General features: G+C 45.5%; 1 protein-coding gene across 1 annotated transcript in view; it reads right to left on the bottom strand.

The window, feature by feature from the left end:
* LOC139928298 (membrane-associated guanylate kinase, WW and PDZ domain-containing protein 1-like) overlaps nucleotides 1–22,843 on the bottom strand; it is an 87,350-nt gene that overhangs the window by 7,495 nt on the left and 57,012 nt on the right. The window contains exons 8-18 of the mRNA XM_071920785.2: nucleotides 21,973–22,030; nucleotides 21,418–21,515; nucleotides 20,539–20,661; nucleotides 19,281–19,466; nucleotides 18,275–18,895; nucleotides 11,024–11,055; nucleotides 8,242–8,497; nucleotides 5,464–5,555; nucleotides 4,224–4,419; nucleotides 3,650–3,952; nucleotides 731–934 (exon numbers count right to left, since the gene is read on the bottom strand). Of these exons, the coding sequence (XP_071776886.2) occupies nucleotides 731–934; nucleotides 3,650–3,952; nucleotides 4,224–4,419; nucleotides 5,464–5,555; nucleotides 8,242–8,497; nucleotides 11,024–11,055; nucleotides 18,275–18,895; nucleotides 19,281–19,466; nucleotides 20,539–20,661; nucleotides 21,418–21,515; nucleotides 21,973–22,030 (2,169 nt within the window). The remainder of the gene's footprint in view (nucleotides 1–730; nucleotides 935–3,649; nucleotides 3,953–4,223; nucleotides 4,420–5,463; nucleotides 5,556–8,241; nucleotides 8,498–11,023; nucleotides 11,056–18,274; nucleotides 18,896–19,280; nucleotides 19,467–20,538; nucleotides 20,662–21,417; nucleotides 21,516–21,972; nucleotides 22,031–22,843) is intronic.

The raw sequence follows: 22,843 nt of genomic DNA, 5'->3' as shown, positions 1-22,843 counted from the left end.
TGTGGGTGGATTGTGGATTGTTCCTACCTCTCTCATCCCTATCTTAATTAACCTTCATTTTCTGTCTTTGTTAGAGCTTAGTTTGCTCAGTGTTTTCATTGGTTGACCAGAAGCTGAACTCAACCAATGACAAGCAGTTACAGAATCCACATCCTTGTCATGGGACTTGACACAACACTGGCCTATTGTAAAATGTGGAGCTTCAAGTAGTAAATAGCTTGTGCTGTGATATTATGCAGTTCCATTTCCTTTTCCAGGCCAGGCTGAAGGGATTAACACCGACAGGACGCACTGATTAGATGTGAGCGATGTTTTTTAATCCTTTCAAACTGACAAATAATTGCAAGGCAAGACTAGCCTGCAAAGACAATAAACAAAACTCATTATACTATCAGATATCATTGAACAAAACAAGCTCATCTGACCTCTCCCTATCTCTCTCTCCTCTCACGCATGCACACACACACACACACACACACACACACTGAGAAGAATGCAAAGTGCTAGAATCGTTTCTGGGGGCAGCTTCACCTTACTCCTACTCAATGAGTCACTCTCTCACAGTGAGATACCCGGGTGCATACCCTCCTAGATCTCTATCCAGGTTGATGAAAAGTGCTCTTGCCAGTGGAGAGCAGCAATGCCCTTTCCTTCCCACCAGATCCATGAATAAGTCACATCTTGCTGCATTATAAAACAGCCATGAGAAGCTGAAAGCCAAAAGCCTTACCATCACCTGGGATGATCCTGAGCGAGACGGTATTCCCAGCTTCCTTGATCAGGTTGACGATGTCCGAGTGTGACTTGTTGGTGATAGAGCAGCCATTCACAGCCAATATTCTGTCCCCGACCTTCAGCTTCCCGCAGCGATCCGCTGGGCTCCCCTCGATGATGCGTCCTATTTTGTGGGGCATGGCCACACAAGCATTTCCAGCTTTTGTGTTAACATGCATGTTTGTATGTTTGAGTGTTTATTGTGTGGGTGAGAAATACAGTGTGTGGTGATTGATTTGATTAATACAATGATTTGATTTTTTGATTGTGTTGAGTGGTTATATTGATTGTTTGTATATTTTAGGAGAAGAAAAAAGGAAAAGACAAGACAAGAAAAAAGGGAGAAGAGAGAGAAGAAGGAGAAGGGTTAATCATCCAAACCACCATAGCCCATTCACCCACAGAGAACCAATAAGCAGCCTGCACATCCCAGGGACACAAACAGTGTGCATGCAAAATACTACATCCCTATTGGAGGAGGGGAGAACACTATAACGTCAATACAAAATTTATGGGCAGGGTGGGAAAATGCAGGACCCGTCTTCTGCTCCGCGCCCCCACCCTTCCTCTCTGTCCTCCTGTGTACCCCTGATGCGTTAATCGATGGAGTGTGAATCATATGCCACTGGTCAGAGCCCTTGGTGGCTAACGCTTGACAGGCTATCAATACACAAGTCACAGCATTACGAATGCCTGCCCCCCCCCCCCCCCCCCCCCCCCGCCAGCGATCAATGAGGACACAATCTCTGCTGCAGCATCGTGTTAAGATGTTCAGGTAGATTAATTGAGCTGTGGGCCCTTGAACGGCTCAGAAAATGATAAGGATTCCTGGAGAGGAATCTCAAGGACTCCTAGTGACAGAAGTAGTGACACATTGCAACCTATACCAAAGGCTATGATGATAATCCTAGCAAGGCAAAAGTCATTTCGACAATGCAGGCAATGCAGGAAATACAAACTACACCTGAGTGACAGCGTTCAATACCGCACATCTTGTTTACAGAGCAGCTCTGAACAGACCCGCGGGATCTCCGATCTCTCTCCTCCCCCTCCCTCCATCTCATTCCCTTTATCTCTGCTCCTCCCTCTCTGCACTCTCCCTTCCATCCTGTCTTTCTTGCAGCATCCATATTTATTATATCACCTTTCCTCCCAGCTCCTCTCCCTCTGTCTTGATTAAAAAATGCACTTGTCTCCTGCCACTCTATCCAAATAATGAGATATGGGGCATTACTGGGTGTGACAAATACCCAGGATTTAATACCCAATCTGCTGAGCACAACACCAACCCAGGTCAGAGGAGGAGGGGATGAGAGGGGGATGGGGCTTGTTGGACTGGAGCGAAATGGTTTACGCGTCCATGATGTATGGGAGGTTGATACAGCTGAAAGGTCCTTGTTCATCCCAGGACTGGCAAACATCTAGCCCTCCTAGGTGGAAGAGTCCTCAGTCAGAGCCTTGTCTATCTTTTAGCAACACATGCTCCTCATTCAGTATTCCAGCTCCTGTCCCACGTGGTTGGATTCCATTAGAGGAGCGAGCGCAGCATGCTACAGCCCGATCCCAGATCAGCACATATACACATCCACTCATCTCATCCTCCCAAGAGGAATAGTGACGGAGCAGAGCAGAGGAGCAGGGTAAGGCAGCAGCAAAAACAGGGGAATGAGAAAGTAAACCTCAAAAGACCTGGAGACATTCAAGAATTGGTTGTTGACTAGCAGTGTCTCTGGTGTCACTATAAATAATATATTAAAACTTGCATTCCATTTTGCAGAGCAACACCATTAGCCCATGGGATCAATGATTTTTTTCCCTGAGCAGCCAGTGTAGCGAACATCTCATCCATTCTTATGTGTCGCATGTGACACGCCGTAGTACATCATCATGATGGTTAACTATACAAGGGACCTTGGCATGACATTGGTGTTGCAAATTCATCACAGTGACTATGGTACCAAATTTGTTTAGAAGAGGACATCTACAATCCCTCATCAATGGCTGAGCAACTTTAATAGATGCAATTCTGCTTTTTTGCCTTCGTACATAAATGGTATGGACAGCTATGGATTGTGCTGAGTAGACTTCAATTACATGCTGAGTGAATTGGTGAGGGCAGCTGTGAGGCCTGAATCTGTGATGATGGTGTTTTTGATAAAGCTGCAGACGGCCTGATCCTGAGCGAATGCGCTCTGCACATAAAGAGATTTCTTTTTCCCTAAGCTCATGATAGTGGGTTTGTGACCTCAGTCTGTGGCATTAAGTGCACTCCTGTCAAAAGCCACTCCCCTGCTATTCATAAAGTGGAGGAAACTCAGTGAGGAGAGACTGTAAAAATATTGTAATTCTACTAGGAGATGGCATCAATCATGTCATTGAGTGGTGCATTTACACTCTCTGAGGATGTGTTTGTTTGCATAGCAGTGTAGGTCTCTTTCATGCACCAAGTATCAATTATCTTCGTCAAATAGTTTATAAACTTTAAAAGCAAAGCATTATTGTTAGTGCCCGTTTATTAACTTAGAAGCATATGGCCAAATGAGTCCAAATGAGCCCAAAATACAGCCCTGTTTTGCAGCTATTTGTGCATGCTGCTCACAATTGGAGAATAAATTAACCACAGAGAAAAATAACACTCTTCACAAAGGCTCTTTTCAAATAACATGCACCAAAATAGATTACCAAGGCCCAATCAAACAGTCGAGTCAGATTAAAGTCTAAATTGAACCACATTATCCTTTCAAGTAAAACAGAGTCAGCCCATAGTAAACAAAATAAATCATTTTCACCTGACCAGCCTGGTCAAATAAATGTCAGTCTGAATAGAAATCCTAGTCAATCCCGCACTAGCTTTAGCTCAATCTGCCCCACTTACCGAAGGTGGTGCCGGCATCAGGCCTGGAAACAGAGGACACAATGACGAATCCGAAGCCCTCGTTCTCCCCACGTTGGATCTCCACGTCGTATGGCTGCAGGCTGGCAGGCACCACTGCACTCCCGCTGCCACCTCCACCGCCGCTGCCTATGCCGCTGGTAGATCCGCTGCCGGAGCTAACCGTGTTGAGAGAGTTCTGGCTGCCCTGGGGCGTCCGCTTCCCCTCTGTCAGACTGGGTGCCTGGGTGCTGCTGTGGTGGGAAGAGGCTGGAGACGGGGGAACGTCACCCTCCCCTTTTGACACTGGGGATGAGGAGGAAAAAAAAGACTGATAAGACAAATATTACAGCAACACACTTTTGCATTTCTCTACCATTTGAGTCGCTGTTGTTGAGGCCAATAGCTTTTTGGTGACTATGACCGTATATGTGTGTGAGTGTAGGTGCACAGAAGAGCAAGTGAGACAGAGAACATTATGTTTGCATGACATGCATGTGACAGTGCATACATTTTGCTCGTGCCGGGGTGTGTGCATGCATATGTATGCACGGGTTACATGTTAAACCCTCGTCACCTCCATATCCGGAGGTCTTGCGTCTGACAGTGAGGTTGACGTGGCCCTGCTTGGCGGCCTGCTGCATCAGCTGCACCACCAGCTGGTGAGACTTGCCCACCACCGCCGTGCCGTCCACACAGATGAGCTCATCGCCTGACCGCAGGCGCCCATCCTCATCCGCAGCTCCGTACTTCACTATATGCCCTATATAGATCTGAAACAAGGTACGCATACACAATGCATATTGTAATCGACTATAGATTTTTGTTAAATGACATTTGCACTGTAATTCATTGTGTCGTCTATGAACAGAGTGACATGAATACAATAGGATACTACGGCTTATTAAGATTCATAAAACTGCAGTAAATAAAAACAGCACCCAAGGGGACCTACAGTAAAATGATTTGGTGTGACTTATCTCCTTCTTGATTTTGAATTAATCTAGTTAACAGAGCAGAGTTTAAGAAGCTAATGGTGTATTACTTTAACTTATTTGCGGCGGCTGTTAGGAGAAACCAAGAAGGCAGCTGCAGCCTACTGGGGCCGTGGAGAAGCTGTGTGCTTTTGGCATTGTGTGGGAGGTTACCGCGCTCTGATGGAAACAAGTGCGCAACTACCATGCAGCATCCTTGGCACAAACAACAACTACTAACTCCTCTGGGGTAGACCTGCAGCCTGCCGCCCTTTTAATTCCCTCTATTTCTCAATATCTGCCTTTCGCTCTCACTCTCCCATCTTCCTTTTCAAACAAATATATGGCGCACAACCAAAAGGATTGTGGGTAAGGCCTTTGCTTCCCTTAACAAGCTGTCTATATGAACCTCTGGGGAGCAACAGCTACAGTTAGAGACAGATTGCTGTGTTGCTACCTTCCACTGCTCTATAGTTTGAAGGCAGACCAAATAGAAAAGCAGATGGAAAGAAAGACGGAAGAAACAAGTGATGCAAATAAAACGGAAGAAGAACCTCTGACAGAAATGAGAAATCTACCTAGCATCAGGACAGAGCATTCAGAGAGTCAGAGCTATCAACAATAGCATGCATGGTGTGTGTTTGTTTACACTGCACTGTTTTCTTCATCAACTGTGATTTTTCTTATAACATGCCACTGATGAGATTCAAGGACTAAAAATGAATTAGATGAACCTCAGTTCTCCACACCCTGCTTTTCTCCAACCTGAACCGGGCTAAACTCGTTGCATGTGATGTAAACTGGATAAAATTAAGAGTGAGACAAAGGTGGAGGGATACTTACTGGCTCCCCGGGCTCATTTCCTCCCAGGATGCGGAAGCCGAAGCCCGTATCCTTCCGCCACAGGAAAATGTCCTGCTCCTGGCAATCTGGCACTGCAATGCACAAGAGGAGGGGTGAGAAGGCAGGTGAACCACAGGCTCCGCTCGCTTTGACTGATCTGCATCTATGTAGGCTCATCACTGAATGCTTGTTGCACTAATCAACAAGTAATGTCTCCCATTTATGTAATTATCACAACTCCACTTGCAGTTGTGTAATCACTGATCAATAAGGTGTTTGTTCTGTCCATTAGCATCAGAATGAGAGCAGACAATTTGCAGCATCAACACCTGCTCCTTCCTCCCCCTCAGCTTCACTGGACAGATTGGCTGTTTGTTCTCGGATGCGGACCACACACGAGGCCGCAAAGTGACTCCTCCATACTCTCAGACCTGCAATCCGAAAAAGTTAATCAATCACGATCGCTATCTGCTTCCCCCTAACTGAAACCTTCTCTCGCACATGCATATCTAGCCTCACTCTCTCTCTCTTGTCTCCCTTCCTCTCACACGTAAACCCCCACATATTTGCATTGATGGAGCAGACTGTGGGAGGACACAGGCAATTTGGTGTCAGTCTGTTCACCCACAGGGCCAGTCTGCGCAGGAGGCACGGGCCATTTCTTCTGCGCTGCCTGCTGTCTACACGGCTGCCACACAGGGCCAGTAGCGAACCCATTAGCCTCAGCGCTCTATCTCTCCCTAACCGTCTCAGTGTGAATTAGACTGCTGCTGTTGGACTGGTAATTAACCCTCCGCTGACCCGTGTCTATAGAGCAGTGATCAAAGCTCAACTTAAACTAACCGTAAGAAGTACACACCATGGACTGTCAGCACGACATCCAGCCATACAGGTGACATAGAGAATTGAGTGGCGGCCTCTTGGAGGAAACCAAATGGCCACAACAGGAGGCTCAGAGTATGGCTCACCTATTTCTGGCCCTGTCCCGGCACTAACATCAGCACTCAGAGACACTGAAATGCTGCTATTCTGGTGCACTCAACTGCCTTATGAATGCGTGGATGCACCCGCTCACATATTCAAGAATGAGCACTTGTGTGTGACTGCAGCCATGCACACACAGAAATACATGCGCGAAACATACGCACATATACACAGAAGCAGAGCCTCTTTGTTGTCCTCTCTCTCTTTCTCTTTCGTGCTTTCTCTCTCTCTCTCTCTCTCTCTCTCTCTCTCTCTCTCTCTTTCATCGCCTCTCCCCTCCTCCCCGCTCTCATAATCCAGCCAACTCAAAAAGGGGCTGCAGCTCCTTCAGGGGTTATCAAACAGATATACCAATCAGCCGGAGCTTAAAGCAGCCCTCACCGGGCCCAGTTAATATTTAATCAGCAGCAGCCCTAGATTCTACAGGCAGCCACTGTGATTAACCAGCACCGCAATACACAGCCTGCGCCTGGCTGCACGGCTGGCTGGCAACAATCACAAGTGTGTGACAAGTAAAACACACTGGAGTTCGGCCCGCCACCGACATCACCCCTCTACGATTACAATACAGTATAATGCGACAACACAGACATGTATTCCATCCTATACAAAGACATATTCCCCTTTTACATATCACCACTGTTACTACTACTGGAGGTCTGATAGCTCTAATTCAGCCAGAACAGGCGTGTGACCCATTATTTGGAGGATCCTCTTTCTCTCAAGAGTCTCCTCCATTAAGAACAGAAAATAAGTGGGATGGTGCCCTCACAATGTTTCTTCCATGAATAATGTAAGAATGGGCCGTGATTGCAAATTATATTGAGGATCCTTACAGGGACGCTACCTACTTTCCTGTGTACCAATTTTGGATAAGCTGTAGCCAATAATTAAATAGCTTGTGACACCGGCTGTTTGGTCAGTGATAAATGTAGCCAATTTTTTTACTTCAAGCAAAGCAGTTTAAAGGGAACATGATCCCTTGCCCCTCCAGTGGTTGAGGTGCAGCAGAGTACACATGCAACTGTTTGTGCTTGAGTGTTTTTAAATGTGCTTCACACACACACACACACACACACACACACACACACCACAATACCACTCATCAGCAAGCACTTGTGTGTTTCAAGGAGACTTCACTCTTGGAGGCACCTTTTGTCACAGGGTCACAGGGTTGTGACTCACACTTCTTTAGCACACACTGAAACAGTATCAACACACACACGTGCACACACACACACACACACACACACACACACAGATGCCCTCTATGCTGCTCCCACAGCTGTGATTCTCGCACTCAATGTAACATCTCCACAATTAAAGAAATTAATTTGCCATGTACTCCGTGCAAAATCATCAGAGATAATTCCAGAGCCTCTTTCACATCTCACATCTTTCATATCAAAAAAGGCCTGATCATCCAATCAGTGGGTATTATAGTGAAGAAAAATCTTTTAAAGTTATCTGTCACATCACATTTTGCCTACTCTCCATATGCCTGCTGCCAAACTCACACAATAAACTTTATGTATGCAGCACTTATCTAAAACAAAGTGCTTCACATAAAAAAAGGAAATAGCATAATGAATGGAACAAAATAAGATCCTCAAATCCTTGGGCAGGTCATTCCACAATCTAGGTGCCCTAACGGCAAATGCTGGTCATATTTAATCTTGAGTCTAGACCGAGGAACTCTCAGAAGAGCCAGAGAAGAACCATTTTTGAGCTTTAAAACTAATCAGTTAAATCGTAAACTAAATTCTAAAAATAAGAAACTTGGATTCTACTCACGCCGGCTCTCGTACATGCTCCTGGACTGAGCCCAGATCTTAAAGGGGTCTGGCTTCTTCTGCAGGGTGAGGGTGCCATCTGCAGGGTCCTGGGGCGGCAGGCCTGGCAGAGGCTGGGTGGGGGCAGCAGGAGTGGGGGCCACAGCCTCGCTGGGCATGGCGGAGGGCGGGTGGCTGGGAGAGTCGGTGTGGGTGCTGCGATGGCTGCACACACTGTGCTGGGAGCTGCTCTGGCTGTCTTTCCTCTCCAACTGCTGCTGGGTGGACATAGAGGGAGGGAGGGAGAGGGGGGGGTTAATAGATGGAAGTAGAGGAAGGAGGTAGAGGACAGAGAGAGGAGAAAAAAAAGTGAGAGTGATAAGTGAGTCGGTGATAAGGGTAGGATAGAGGGGAAAAAGATGAGTGAGAAAAGCGGTGATGGAGGACAAAGAGGAAGAAAAAAACATCCAAGGTCATCTTTTTTAGACATTGCACTAGAACATCTCTCACTAAAAACGCCTGCTGGAGCGCGAGGAAAAATGACTTGGTTTCTATGGCTGCCAGATAAAGACAATTCAAAATGTGAGGGAATTTAATGAAAGAAGATATTGCCCAAGGTTCTTATGCATCCCACGAGTCTTTGTTTCACGTGAAAAGGTCCAGAATCAAGGTTGGAATGAATGGGAGTCATTGGAAATCTGGATTGTGGAAAATGTGACATAAAAACGTCAGTGAAGAATCTTGCTAGCTTGGTGACAAGTAGTGTGACTATTTCCTTTCTATTCAGTTAATTGAAGTTTCTCAAAAACATCTACAGCCTTGACTGCTGATTAAATGTTAAACTCTACATTTCAGTCGCATGACTCTCCAGACTCCATTCTGTGTCTGCTATTGTAATGCTGCTAGGCCCCTTGTGATTTTCTGTCATCCGAGTAAAAACATTTTTTTTTGTATTCTGATTCCAAAACCACTAAATGTACTTATTCCCACATACTGATATTATCATTGATACACAGCGTGTGATTAATGCTTACAAAGACTTTGTTAAAAATTAGCCTATATTTGAGAGAATGCCATTACCGATGAAAAAGCTTCTTAGCACACATTTGAAAACTGAGACAAGATGTACAGGATCCATACATGGAATCATATTTTATCGGATATGAATAATAAACCTATACATGTAATGGTAGAGAAGTCCTGGCACGGTCTTCCAGTCTCTCACTCATCACATTCTACGAGTTGAAAGGTCAAATATTCCAGTAATGCTTCTTAATGAGGAAAACAGCCATGCAAAGCTGACTTCTCATTTGATCACTAGAGACTTGCATAACGAGTTGAGACAGAGCGGTCTCTTCTGCATATGGGAGTTTACTGTGAGCATCTATTTAGAGTCTGAACTGGAGGGAAGATGGTTCTTGGAGGCTGACACGGAGTTGCATGCAGCGTGACATTTCACTGACATAACGCAGAGGGGGGAAAACCGGCTTTTCCTCAGAGAAAAACTAATCGACAGTGACAGCCAGGCAGGGCCACTATTGGTCCCGCTCGACCCCCTTGCAGCGCCCGCCCCTCCCCCCCATCCGCCGTGCCATGTGACCTCAATAGGTGACACCCACAGCTTTGACTGATGCCATTTCAAACTAATCCTAATCCTAATATCCTGCCTGCTGAGGGGAGGGTTTTTAATGTCGATCCTCGCTCCGATCGAGAGACCTGCGATCAGGTTTCGTTCCACTCAAGTGGTGGGAATTGAACCCGCCGCTGACCTTGGGTGAGCCTGTCTGGAGGAAATGTCCTGCTGCTCTAACTCTGTGTTCTGTCCTGGGGTGAATTGGGGTGATTGTAATTTGAAGCTGCACTGGCATCTCTTCTGAGTCTGTATTGATTTTTTATCAGGTCGAGATGAGTCGTAAAAATGAGGGGGGCATTTGCTCTTTAAACTGCTGTATAATTGCACTGTCCCTTGAGAAAACCTCACACTGCTCCGTTTTTGCCTGTCTGCCTCTCTGTCCCCTCTTTACCCTTCCTCTCTCATCCGTCACTTGTTTTATCTACTGTAACTCTAAGTCACATTGGGGAACTGTTGCAATCTCTCCTCTAGCTTCCCCAAACTCCCTCTCCTCCGCTTCCACCTCACTCCATCGTCATTGCCCTCTTCTCCCAGTCTGTTAGCCTCAGTGTCTCCTCTCTAGCTGTGGGCCATCACAGTGATTCACTGCTGTAGGACAGACCTTCTCCACGCTGGTCTTCCCCTCCCTCCCTTCTCCTCTTTCTCCTCATCCCTTTCTCCTGTCTTTGCTTCATACCTCTCTCTCCCATCTTCCCTCAGCTGTGGCCGTCTGCCCTCCCCAACAGCTGGTCACTGTTACACTGTTAAGCCCAGGCTACGCTTAATCAGTCACAGGATGGCAGCATGGGAGAAACGGAGGGATGAGGAGAAGGACAGAGGGAAATGGAGGGATATAAAAGAAGAAGAAACAAAAAACACAGAGGCAACAATAGAAAGGGGAGAAAAACAAGAAGGGAGAGAGGCAGAAGCAGCAAGAGGCGAAGTGGCAGAGAATGAGAGGGGAGTAAAGAGGGATGGTAGTAACAGGATAAAAGACAGAAAGGGAGCTAGGAAGATTTATGGAGCTCTGGATACAGAGCAGAAGAGCAAAATTTGAATATCATATCCTCAAGTCTTTTGTTCTTTAAATAGCCCTCCTTTCACTCAGTCAAACGTTAACATGCACACACACACACACACACACACACACACACAAGAAAGAGTTGAAGACTGTCAGTCTGGTACTCACCACCAGCTTTGGACTCCTCTTGGCTGGCACCACTCCTGCAAAGCAGCGGCAGAGAGACAGAGAGAGCATTAATGACCGGCGGTGCTCTTCCCTCGTCCCCACTGAGCAAAATCAACGACTCCCCAAGACGAACGGATGGACCCCGGTTCCTGCTGCAGAGCTGAGCGCAGCTGGCCCCGCTCTCTCTCCTCTTCTTCCCTTTTTGCTCTTTCTCTCTCTCTGAGCAACACTGCGCTAGGCGGCTCGCTAGCCTAAGTGATCTCCTCCCCCTGCGCCGTGCCCCGCTCCGCTCAGCGCTCTCACCTGTGCCGCTCTGCTATTAGGAGAGGAGCTACTGATCTATCTGCATTAGACAGGCGGACTGATGCTGATGCTGCAGCAGCCCTGGAGGGCTGGTCCCAGCCACAGGTCCCTGCAGCCAGACACAGATCCCCCAATCCGCTCGCCAGCTGCCTTCTCCACGGCCGCCACAGTAGTGAGCACTCAAGCAGAATCTCAACTATTACCCATAGAGAAGGAGCTCAGCAGTTTGAGCATTATATCAAAGGCAAGCCTGAGCTTCTCCCTTACTATGCACATCTTCTGAGTGGCTGAGTGACTACAGTACTGTTTCCTCTCCTCTCCACTCCACTCCTCTGCTTCGCTCAAGGCTTATACACTGAGAAGCTGATCTTCTCTCTCTCCTTTTTTTCCCTGTGCCCTCCCCCTCTTCTTCCTGCGTGCACCATGACTTGCTCACTGGCACCCACCCCCTTCTCTCTCTCTCTCTCTCTCTCTCTCTCTCTCTCTCTCTCTCTCTCTCTCTCTCTCTCTCTCTCTCTCTCTCTCTCTCTCTCTCTCTCTCTCTCTCTCTCTCTCTCTCTCTCTCTCTCTCTCTCTCTCTCTCTCTCTCTCTCTCTCACACCAGTTAACACACAGAGTCACCAAGAGGATCAATCTCACACCTGCTAATGAAATATTAACACTAGGAGTTAATTGTCAGAGGAGAGGATTGAAAGCATATCAGGTATGGAATAATCTACATTCCCAGTTAACAGCTTTATTTCACACCCATCACAATTCCTTCATGTTTCCTCTCAAAGACTCTGTCAAACATATTGATAGCAACCTTTTCAAAAATTAATGCAAACTCCACCTGTTTCTTTTTTTACACATAGAATGCAGTGTGCACCGTTTTCTAATGAAATCATTTCACTTCACTTGAAGCTGCCAGTTATTACAGTACAAAATATTGAGAGGACATGAATGCATAAATGACATGAAGTAGTACTGGGACAAGAGTCGCTGTTGCCAAGGCAATCATGTCGCTCTACATACGGTGACAGCAGTCTAGCTTGTTAAAAATGAGGAGTAAGCAGCAGCATACTACATCTACGTTAATGGCACAGTTTTTCTAATCTTCCACTTTGGTCCATCTTCTACTTGAGCCTCATTCTCCTTCACCGCTGCTGTACATGAGACCAAGAAAACCACCCTTCCCTACTACAGCTGCTGCCTAACATGCACAAGGAAGGAAAAATATTAATGGAATGTTCCAGCAACATTAACACATGCAACGGCATGCGAGCATCCATCTTAGGCTCCTTCTTTAGTCATCCTGCTGCATCGGCGAAAAATCATTAAATGTTAAAACTTTCTGTTGCTGCAAAGCCCTTCTCTCTATACGATTCATAATTTATCCTCCCTATTTTCCCTCTGTCTCTCCCGCTCTCTTAGATCATGGGATTGCCTCTGACTGAAGTAAGTGGAACATCTCAGCTGCTGGCATGCTGATGAATGTTTCTGTGTGTGTGTGTGTGTGTGTGTGTATGTGTGTGTGTCTGACCCAGGAAGGACACACATCAGAAGGTCAGATGTCAATAATAGTGTTCCCCATTACAGCAGTAGGTGATGTGACCCTGGAGCCCTAAATTACACCACTGTGGGAGACCAACAGAAACCTTTCACTTTGAAACAACCTCTGACTGATTTTAACACCAGCGGTGAGGTCAAATATGAATTACATCAGGCATGTACGAATGGAAATTGACCATATGGTGAATAAACTGTAGCATGGAACAGAAGGAGAATAGGACTTCTAGGAACTGAAGTAGCTAAAACATTTTAATTTGATTTAAATTCAATTTGACCCCCACAAACCCAAAAACTACATTAATCTAGCTTTTGGCAGCTGAAAAAGCTGGTTTACATGCTGTGAAGTGTGAATGCATCTTCATGCATGGCACAGTGTTTGAATCTGCTAATGTAACTCTGGCACTGCGACGTTGATATGCAATATACATATAATTCAGATCTACACACACAGCCACAGAGGATCAAATCTGGCCTAATGCACCCTCTGTGCACCCACTGAAGCACAATGAGAGAAGGATGGGGATTACATGTTCCTGCACACACACACTATACCATTTAGACACGCAATTCTGTGGGTGCATCCATATATGCATGCATACTGCACATACATGATACCAAACACGGGCAAGATTTGCAAGAATGTGAGCATTTCCTCATGCACAGACACAGAGAACACATACACACACACACATATATATACACACACAGGATCTAAATTATGCATTGGGTTCACACTCCTGATTTCTTTCCTCTGCCGAAGCTGCCGAATGATAGCAAAGCTCTGCTCAATACCCCAAAACAGAACAATTAATCCGTTTCCCCGTCGCTCCATTTAAAAGGCTCTGAATTGATCACTAAGGATGCAACATGGGCTTAAAAGGCCTAGTTTTATGAATACTGAGTGGACCTTCTCAGCAGAATGACTAATAGACTGCACCCATTATCATTCAAATGAGAAGGGAAGTAAACAAATTGGAAGTGAAAGAGAGCGCCGTAAGTTGTTCAGTGACCTAGACTGGCTCTCAGCGTCACAGTGGAGGAGAGGAGACCTCCTCTTTGGCCTCTTTAACTCAGAAAGGGACCACTCAACACAGGGAAGTACGACTGTCACAGCTAGCAGAACTACAGAGAAAGCTGTTAATGAGGAGATAATTGATCAGCACTAAAGAGAGGGAATGTGGACGCATGTGCAGCCTCTGTGTGAGACAACATGCTCATATTATCATATTGCCAATATAAGCATGTGCCAATTAATGTTTGTGTTTAATATGTTTGCATAATTGATGTGTGCGTGTGTGATAAGGGGGAGGGGTATGCCTATATCTCACTTGGCCTTGAAAAAGATGTCCTTGCCATCTGTCCCATAAACATCACAATTGTGTATGTGTGTGTGTGTGTGTGTGTGTGTGTGTGTGTGTGTGTGTGTGTGTGTGTGTGTGTGTGTGTGTATGTTCTGAATCCCATCTCTCAAGTCAAATAAAGATACAGGAATTTAGAATTTAGCATTTCAGAATCGCAAACTGGTGTCTTGTGATGATTATCACTGGCGAGAAGCAGCAGCACTAGTTGAATAAAAATGTGAGAAAATGAGGGAGTGGATGTGCGCATAGGTGTGTGGGTACAAGTGTGTGTGGGGGTAGGTCATTCTTTCGTCTCAGAATAAGAGCAGTGAATAAGCTTGAGCTTTTCAAAATTAATCTGCGCTGAGGTGAGTGGCCTAGAGTTTCAATACGCTGTTGAAGCAGCGGCCTTGGTGGGTCTGTGCAGTGCCCACACACAGCAAGTGAATGGCCTTTCCTCCAGCTTTTCTATGCATCACATTGTTAGAGGACATCCAACACAAAGAATGTTCTCTTTTGTTTGGCCAAACTTTTCAATTCTTCGGGGCGCTGTACACATCAGAGAATATCCTGACATCCACCGCTCTTCTCTCTTTCTTCATCTACTCTACATTTTATTGTCTCTCTCTCTCTGTCAGCTATTATCTTTACGTTTCATTTGTCTGTCTTCATTTACCCTACATTTTATTTCCTCCCTCTCTCTTTCTCTTTTTCATTTTCTCTCCTCTGTCTCTCCGTCTCTCTGGGGACAGACCCTACACAAGTGCTGTGCAGGATTGTCATGGCAACAACGATGGGAAGGCAAGATGGAGGAGAGTCATAGCTGGCCTCCTTTAGAGGGGAGGATCCGGCTGTATGTCAAAACATTTGATGCTATCTTGAGAGAGACATTTTAACATTTAAATGGAAAATAAAACCATTTGTTAGAGTGAGAACAGAAAAAAGCGTAGGGCAATAATGTATATTTCCAACTTTTAAACCTTTCAGAATTTGTGTAATGTTATTAGATGTAGACAATAAAGTCTGTACTGAAAACCACCCAATCCTTTAACAAATACTTCCTCCATTACCACAACAGCCTCTCTATTTCTCTATTTAACATTGCACAAATTATATGTTGCCATTCTCCCCTCTTCTGGGTATTCAATGAACACAGTATTGAAATTGGAACGGCCATTTGTTGGGCAATCCAAAAGCCAAACTGTGGCTCTGTTCATTTCAGACACATTGTTCTGCCATCGCAGAGAGCATTGAGGTAATGGCAAAATGCATTACAGCCTTCCGTAAATACTGTGTGACAAAATACATTCATTTGAATTTTTACTGCTAAGCCAGCGAGTGTAAATTCGCCACAAGCAAACCACTTTTACATTGTTCGATTCAGAGCGATCCTGCCTCAGGGGGCGATAAGGATAAACTGTTGAACTGTTGTATCATTACAAAAGGTGTTTTTTCCCCTAGCGCATGCCTGTATATATCTGACAACTTCATCTTGGAAAGGAATCTTGGAAAGAACAGTTGAGCTACAGTATGTTAGCTCCAGTTTTAACAGTGGCATTCACATTTTGGAAAGGATATAAGGAAATATTTTTCATTTCAACGCAGAATGTTTTACATAAGTGTTGGCATTCCAGATCCAAACTTGACTTCTGTGTGTCACAACTCAAACTATTTAAAAAAAACATACACTGATGTTTCTGACAGATTTGAACAGAGTTTACATTCAGATACAAAATTTGAATGTTAGCAGTCTTTTCCTAAGCATTGCCATTTCTAGAGATACAAATTGTGCTGGAGAATCCATTGTCATGGCGTGATGTTATGTTTGCGTGACCTTGGGCTTTGTGTCCTCTCTTTAAAAAAGGACTCTGCTGGCTCTGAGTCAGACAGCCCAGATTGATGAGTCACAGATGAACAGATTAAGACTTCTTCTCCTCTAGCTGAAGTCCACCTTGTTCCTCCTCCTCTCCTCCGCCCATACTTCTCTAAACCAACCCCCTCACTTTCCCCTGCCTTGCTGAACTTACTGTGCCTTTCTGCAAAATCTCACGCTCTCCTCTAATCCTCCACCTCCACTTTCTCAATACCTGATCCCAGGCCCTCCTGCTTCTCCTCCTCTACTCTCTCCTCTTATCTGCCTTACCTTTCCTCTCTTAGCTCCCATAATCGCTGTTTGTGAATGATTACGCGTTACTGCCAGCAAGCACTCAAAAGGTCACTGCATCATTCTCAGACAGAAAGCTGGGCGTACGTCTTTGTCCCTCGAACCCTCATTATCAAGCCCCTTAAAACCAGGCTCCTTGCCTATTTTGCATCTGCATCCTTTCTACCAGCTTGCCTCTCTGTCCATGTCTTGCATCTGCAGTTTGACACGGTGTTAAGTATATACAGACAGATAGCCGCTCTATTCATCTAAATCACGACCCCGCGGCGGCCTCTGTGTCTGTGTGTTTGTTCCTGCCCCTCATCAGGAGGCCGCTGACCTGGGTCCACGGTAATGACAGCCGGGTGTCAAAGCTAAGGGAGATGATCTATGCTGCTGTCTGTCAGCCTGTCTGCCCCAATGCCTTCCCACTTATCCCTCCCCTCGGTTCCTCTCTGTCTCACTCTCGCTCTGTCTCTCTCTCGCTCTTTCTCTCTGAATGTCCCGGGAGCAGGGATACTGCCTTGTATCTGTATCACTCACACACACACACACACACAGACCCATAATGATGCTGACATTTAACACAATACAGCAGTGTTATTCCAGCAGCAGTGCACAAGGTCAACTCATTAGAGGGCATAATTGATGTCGGCGGTATATCCAAACCTGCCACCAATAGAGATCTGGGCCAGTCGGCATGGACGGTAATTTAACAACAATGAAGGCCGGACACAAATGAGAGACCTCTGATGTCATGCAGTGCGTATGTGGATAGTTTACACTCCGGCAAACAGTTTGTCTTGTTTTGAAATTTCAATGCGCAAAACATTTATCTCTGGGTCATTCGAGGCCAAATGTGTAATGGATGGCAGCAGGAATGGCACAGTGCAGCAGTTTAGTGGTATGGACTGAGTAGTGCAGGCTGAGAAGTGCAGACAAAGGTCCACTATTAACACCCTCATTAATGATGTGTGACTCCATTAGCAGAAATACACACAACCGTGAAAGTGGGCCTATCAGACCCTCCCAAATACTATCGTAATCAAAATCAATGACAAATCTCCACTTCTCGTCCTTTCAGGCTGTACTGTCTATACACTGTCCCTCTATTGCTGCTCTTGGCTCTTTGTCTTCCCTCGTTCATTCATCCCCCTCGCTCCCAGGTAATTTGAAAATGAGACACATCACAAGCAGACAATGAACACTGACACCATAAACACCACCCAATTATCATATAGGCAACAGAGAGAGAGGGGGAGATGACAGCACACACGGAGACTCACGAAGTCTCCGAGGAGCAATCGAGCAGCATCCATATTCATAATGTATAAGAGTCCCTGACCTAATGTGCTCCTCCACCCCTCCCCTCTCATTCATCCATCTCTCCGCTTTGCCCAACCTCCCACTCCTTCCCACACTCATCTGCTCATCCACTCCCTTGCTAACTCAGCTCATCCTCTTTTTACCTCTCCTCGTTTCAGCTCATCCAGTCCAAGCGTTTCACCCTGCCACCCACTCTCCTCCTCACTCTCTCTCTCTCTCTCTCTCTCTCTCTCTCGCTTGCTCATTATGTCACTCTTTCTGTGCCAGCTATTCAAGCTGTTATCTTTTCAGCAGGCTTCTTTCATACATTCTTTTATGTCTGCGGTGGAGTAGCTTAATCAGACATCTTGCCTTGCCATCAAAACTTCACTTCCTGCACGTCAAGTAAAGTCAGGTTTATTTGTATAGCCCTTAATCATTGTTACAGTTTCAAAGGGCTTCGCAATGGCCACATTATGAGAACAATAAATGAAAAATGGAAATGACACCCACCAGCCTTAGACCCTCAACTGAGAACAAGGAAAAACTCACACAAATCCCACCTGTTCATCCATCCCTCCATACACATGTCTTAATATTAAGGGTACATACCTCTCTGCACCAGCATGGTGACCTCACTGCCTCGGGGACACTTGCTGAGCAGGTCCACCACCTGGTTGTGGCTCATGTTCTGGACATTTCTCTTGTTGACCTCCATCAGAATGTCTCCCTCCTTAAGGCCGCGGCAGCGTGGATAGTCCACTATCTGCTTCACCCTCTGGCCTCCGCCCGTCAGGCTGTCGGCGATGGTGAAGCCGAAGCCTTTGTCTCCCTTCTCCATGTGGACAGTGATCAGCTCGGGCTGGGTGGCGATGGACGAGGCCAGGGTGACGACATCGCTGGAGTAGCCGTGCGACCCGTTAGACGCCACCTCGGCCGAGGGGCTGTGGGGCCGCGGCTCCCTCATACCGTTAACGGGTCCGGTCTGGCTGCTGTGGCTGGACGGCGAGTCGTACGTCTCCTGTCCGTTGACAATGATAGGCTCCTTGTCCAGGATCGCCACCGAGGTCACCAGGCTGGTGTTGGGGTCATCGGGGTCAAAGGGCAGGGGATAACCGCGGCACAGGGCCAGGTCTACCATGGAACCGATGGGAATGGACTGGAAGATCTTCACTACCTGGGCGTGGGTGTAGCCCAGCACAATGGTGTCATTCACACTGACGATCACATCACCTGCAGCAAGGAGAGAATACTGTTAGCAATGCAATCACCAGCACCCAGAGTGCTGCTGCTTTTCTGTCCTACCAGGTAGTTAATTGTGCCCACCTGGCATCCCAGGTGTGAAATAGTCCCTGATTAGATGACTACAATGAAAACCAGCAGTTTGGGTCCTGAGGAGCAGGACTGAAAACCACTGATTTACACAACAGGCAGCTATTTGTAGGGCTAAGTTTGAATATCAAGTGAAATAAATGTATTTTATCAACACTGTTGGTGAGATAATTTTGTATAAATCCATATGTGGTGAAATTCTATTATTTATTTTAATAAAGTAACAACACTTGTATCTCGTTGAATGAAAACAGTGCCCCCTGTGGATTGTTGTTATGTACTGCACCTGTCTCCATCTTGCCATCCACAGCTGCAGGCCCGTCCAGCACCAGGCTCTTGATCTGGAGAAACTCATCCGGCTCGTCGCCCCCGACCACGGTGAAGCCGAAGCCACGACGGCTCTTCTTCAGCTTGGTGTTGATGAAGGTTCCTTTCAGCTCCGCCGGGTTTCTTGTGAAGAAGGGCTTCCCTCCTAGAGAGCACAGGGGGAAACTCTTATCCTTGTTTTTCTGCACACATCCTACAGACAACAACTCAATGTTTCCTGAATAATTATTTGTAGATGTGGACGGTGAGGGAAATCTTTGCTGTGAGACCCAGGATCGTTCTTGAGCCCATTCCAAGATCAGTTCTAGTAAGTGTTGTTATTTTTTGGGGATGGGCTGACAGATAAGGCCAGATGATGAATTTTCACTGTCTTTACTTTTTTCTAGTTGTGGGGGTAGTTTTCCAGCTGAGGGTGCCGCCACAGCTACATGAACCTAAAGGAAACACTAATGTTTCACTGAACTGGTTTAATGAACAAGACCCCAAAACAAGTGCAATTTCCAACCGTCAGTCATGATTTTTAATTACCTGCCCTCATAAAAATCTTTGTGAACTGTATATAACATACACACAACAGCATGTCCTTCTGCTGACAAAATGTTTATATTAATATATTATAACCTTATAGTAACCGAATCTTCAAATGTTGGCGGTCAACACATTTAACACCCCTTGTGACGTACGATAAACTGTTGATTGATCTGTCTGGTTATTAAAAGTGTTGTGTGCTGATGCATGTGCAGCTTGGACAACTTGACATGTGTCTAACAACATTTGGCCTGTATACATAGGCTTGTCTCCTCCGAGTACAGCACCCTCCAGAATCACTGGCACCCTAGTTAAAGGTCACACAAAAAGGCTGTAAAAACAAATCAGCGACAGTGACCTATATGTTCTGCTCAGAAAATTATTTGAAAATGATTTTAGAGGAAATTGTCCAGACACAGGTTTAATTTCCGATGTAGCTGCATTGTAAATAAACAAGCGTATTTTTTTCCTGAACTGAATAATACATAAATACATTTTACAGGCTGTAGCTCTGACTCCATTCTCTATTATTATCCTGTTCTCATCTAAACTACATGCTGCACTGTTGAGCCACCGCCAAGACAACATGTTTGGAAAATCATGCTGTAGTAATGCAATGATAGATGCAGGGCTGGCAGGGGCTTTTATGATGGGTACCACTGTATGTGTGTGTGTGTGTGAAGATTTACGTTTGGCAGCTCCGGGGCCAGGAGGCAGAGGGGGCGGGGCCTGCGGGTCCCTGTAGGTCTCCAGGTGGTTGGGAGCATAGTTAGCCAGGGGAGCGCCTGCTGAGGAGTGCTCCTCTATCCACTCTGCACAGACACAATCACACAGCGGCATTAACTCACACACACTCAGCGCACACATGTATGTACATGCCACACACATGCACACATAGAAACACTTGACAGCAACACAAACACAAACATGTAGAGTTTAGAGTAGATACATACTGTAAAGAAACAGTAACAGTGTGCCATCTGGTATAATTCCAAACCTCAATAGTCATCACCTACTCACTTACATCAGCAGGTACAGTGTCATTTGTTAAACCTCATTGAATATAACATACTGTTGTAAATGTTGTAAACAAAAAAATTAATAATATTGATGATAACATGTAGCAAACGTTGCATATAAAGATGATAACTTGATAGCACAGGCTGAAGCAAGAATCTTCTCTAGGATTTTCATGGTAAAGCAAATATTGTGATTGGCACATGTCTCAAAAAATAATATAAAATGATATATAGCATTTATGATTTTTAATCAAATGAAAAATAAATTAAACACAGAATAAAACCAGGGCTTGGGCCAGCTCCATTTGAATGAAGTTTCGTCAGTACATGAATCAAAAGTCGCGTTTAGGAAATGACAGCGTTTTCCCGCGTCTTGACAAGGGATTTTGATTCACTTCCAGACTGGACTGTACAGAAAAAGCGGTCTGGCCCAAACCCAGGAGAACAGAAAACTGGACAACCTAGAGGGACATGACACTCACAGACATGAAGAAAGAAAGAAATGGTGCCGTGCCAGGGCAGGAAACGAACCTCGAATGTACCGCTCACCTTCAGGAGGCTGCGGCTGCTGCTGCTGCTGCTCCAGGTGTTTCCTACGCCTAGCCTCCACTACAGGATTCTCATACTGGGTCTTCCTGTTTATATGACTGAGATAGATAGGGGCGTGTACAGAGGGAGAGAGAGAATGGAGACAGAGAGAGAGAGAGAAAACAAGATAATGGGGGTAAAGATGGATGAGAAAAGGAGAAGAGATGAGTGGGAGATTTATTGTCAGAGTGATAAATAGCAGTGCACAGTGTTTGACAGTCTTTCTGGCTCGCAGACTCCCAGTGACAGCGATGCAGGTCCACACTTCAGACACAAAATGGATTCCAGTCACTGCTGAAACAGCTTTGTTCAACTTAATTTAAATGGGACTGACAGCTATACCAAAGCTCAGCGAATGTGGCGATATCAGTGTGAAGGTTCAGCCTTTACAGTCAAGCGTAAAAGCGGCAATACTTAAGTGTCTATAAGGTCTGAAAGGGACTTGTTAGAAATTGTGTAACCTGGAGTAACCCAGTCGTTCTATGTTTTAGCTGTGAGGTGAAGTCTTCAACTTACTCTACATAATACACCCCATACACTGGGTCATCTATCCTCTCCCATCCTGGAGGCAGTTCTGAAAGAAAGAGACACACACAGCGTAAAAAAGATTGTACAGCACATTTACCTCCATTGCCTGAAACTGTAGAGGCAATAATAGACATTAAACGTATCTAATACAGTAGATACAGTATGTAAAACAACTGTACTGGGGCACCTTTCCCTTATAGCAATGGATGTTCTACATAATTTACTTATTTTATGTTTTTTTTCAACAGGTATGCATTAATACATCGGATCTGTTATGTTTCTTGGCCCGTTATCTGGCATGGTTCATCTGGTGCCTGCCCTCTTTATGATGGTGATGTAAACTACAGTCTCAGATGCTGTTTCAGATTCTCCCATAAACAAACTGGGATCCTCTCTGGCCCTGCCATGAGGCTAAAAGTCGCTGCCAAATGCCAAGAAAAGCACGTCACCAAGTGCAGAATCACCTGAACCGTTCACTGCAGCAGGACAATTTTGTTTTGTTTTTCTTTATTTTGATCACGCATTTCAGGTTCCATTGTATTTCTTTAATTCCAGCTTTGCCAGTAGTACAGATGTTTTATGAAAACTTTTGCCAATCCAACCTCATGCAGTCAAAAACTCAACAGGGAGCTGTCAGGGAACGTTCACAACTAAATTACAACCTGGATCTCCTTCCTGCTGCCTACTACCACATTTCTGCTTATTATTATTAAGACTAAAACACTTCACAATAACTCAACAAGGCCAAAAAATACTACACAGGTCAAAACTATGGGTGTAATACACAACCAGCCATGGAGAGTGGTCTGGAGGCTTTAAAATTGAAGAGCTAACAGCTGTAGTCATCTGCATAAATCTC

This window comes from Centroberyx gerrardi, chromosome 14, assembly GCF_048128805.1.
Source record: "Centroberyx gerrardi isolate f3 chromosome 14, fCenGer3.hap1.cur.20231027, whole genome shotgun sequence".
Lineage (NCBI taxonomy): Eukaryota > Metazoa > Chordata > Actinopteri > Beryciformes > Berycidae > Centroberyx > Centroberyx gerrardi.
The sequence above is the reverse complement of the archived record's forward strand: the minus strand, read 5'-3'. Positions and strand labels throughout refer to the sequence as shown.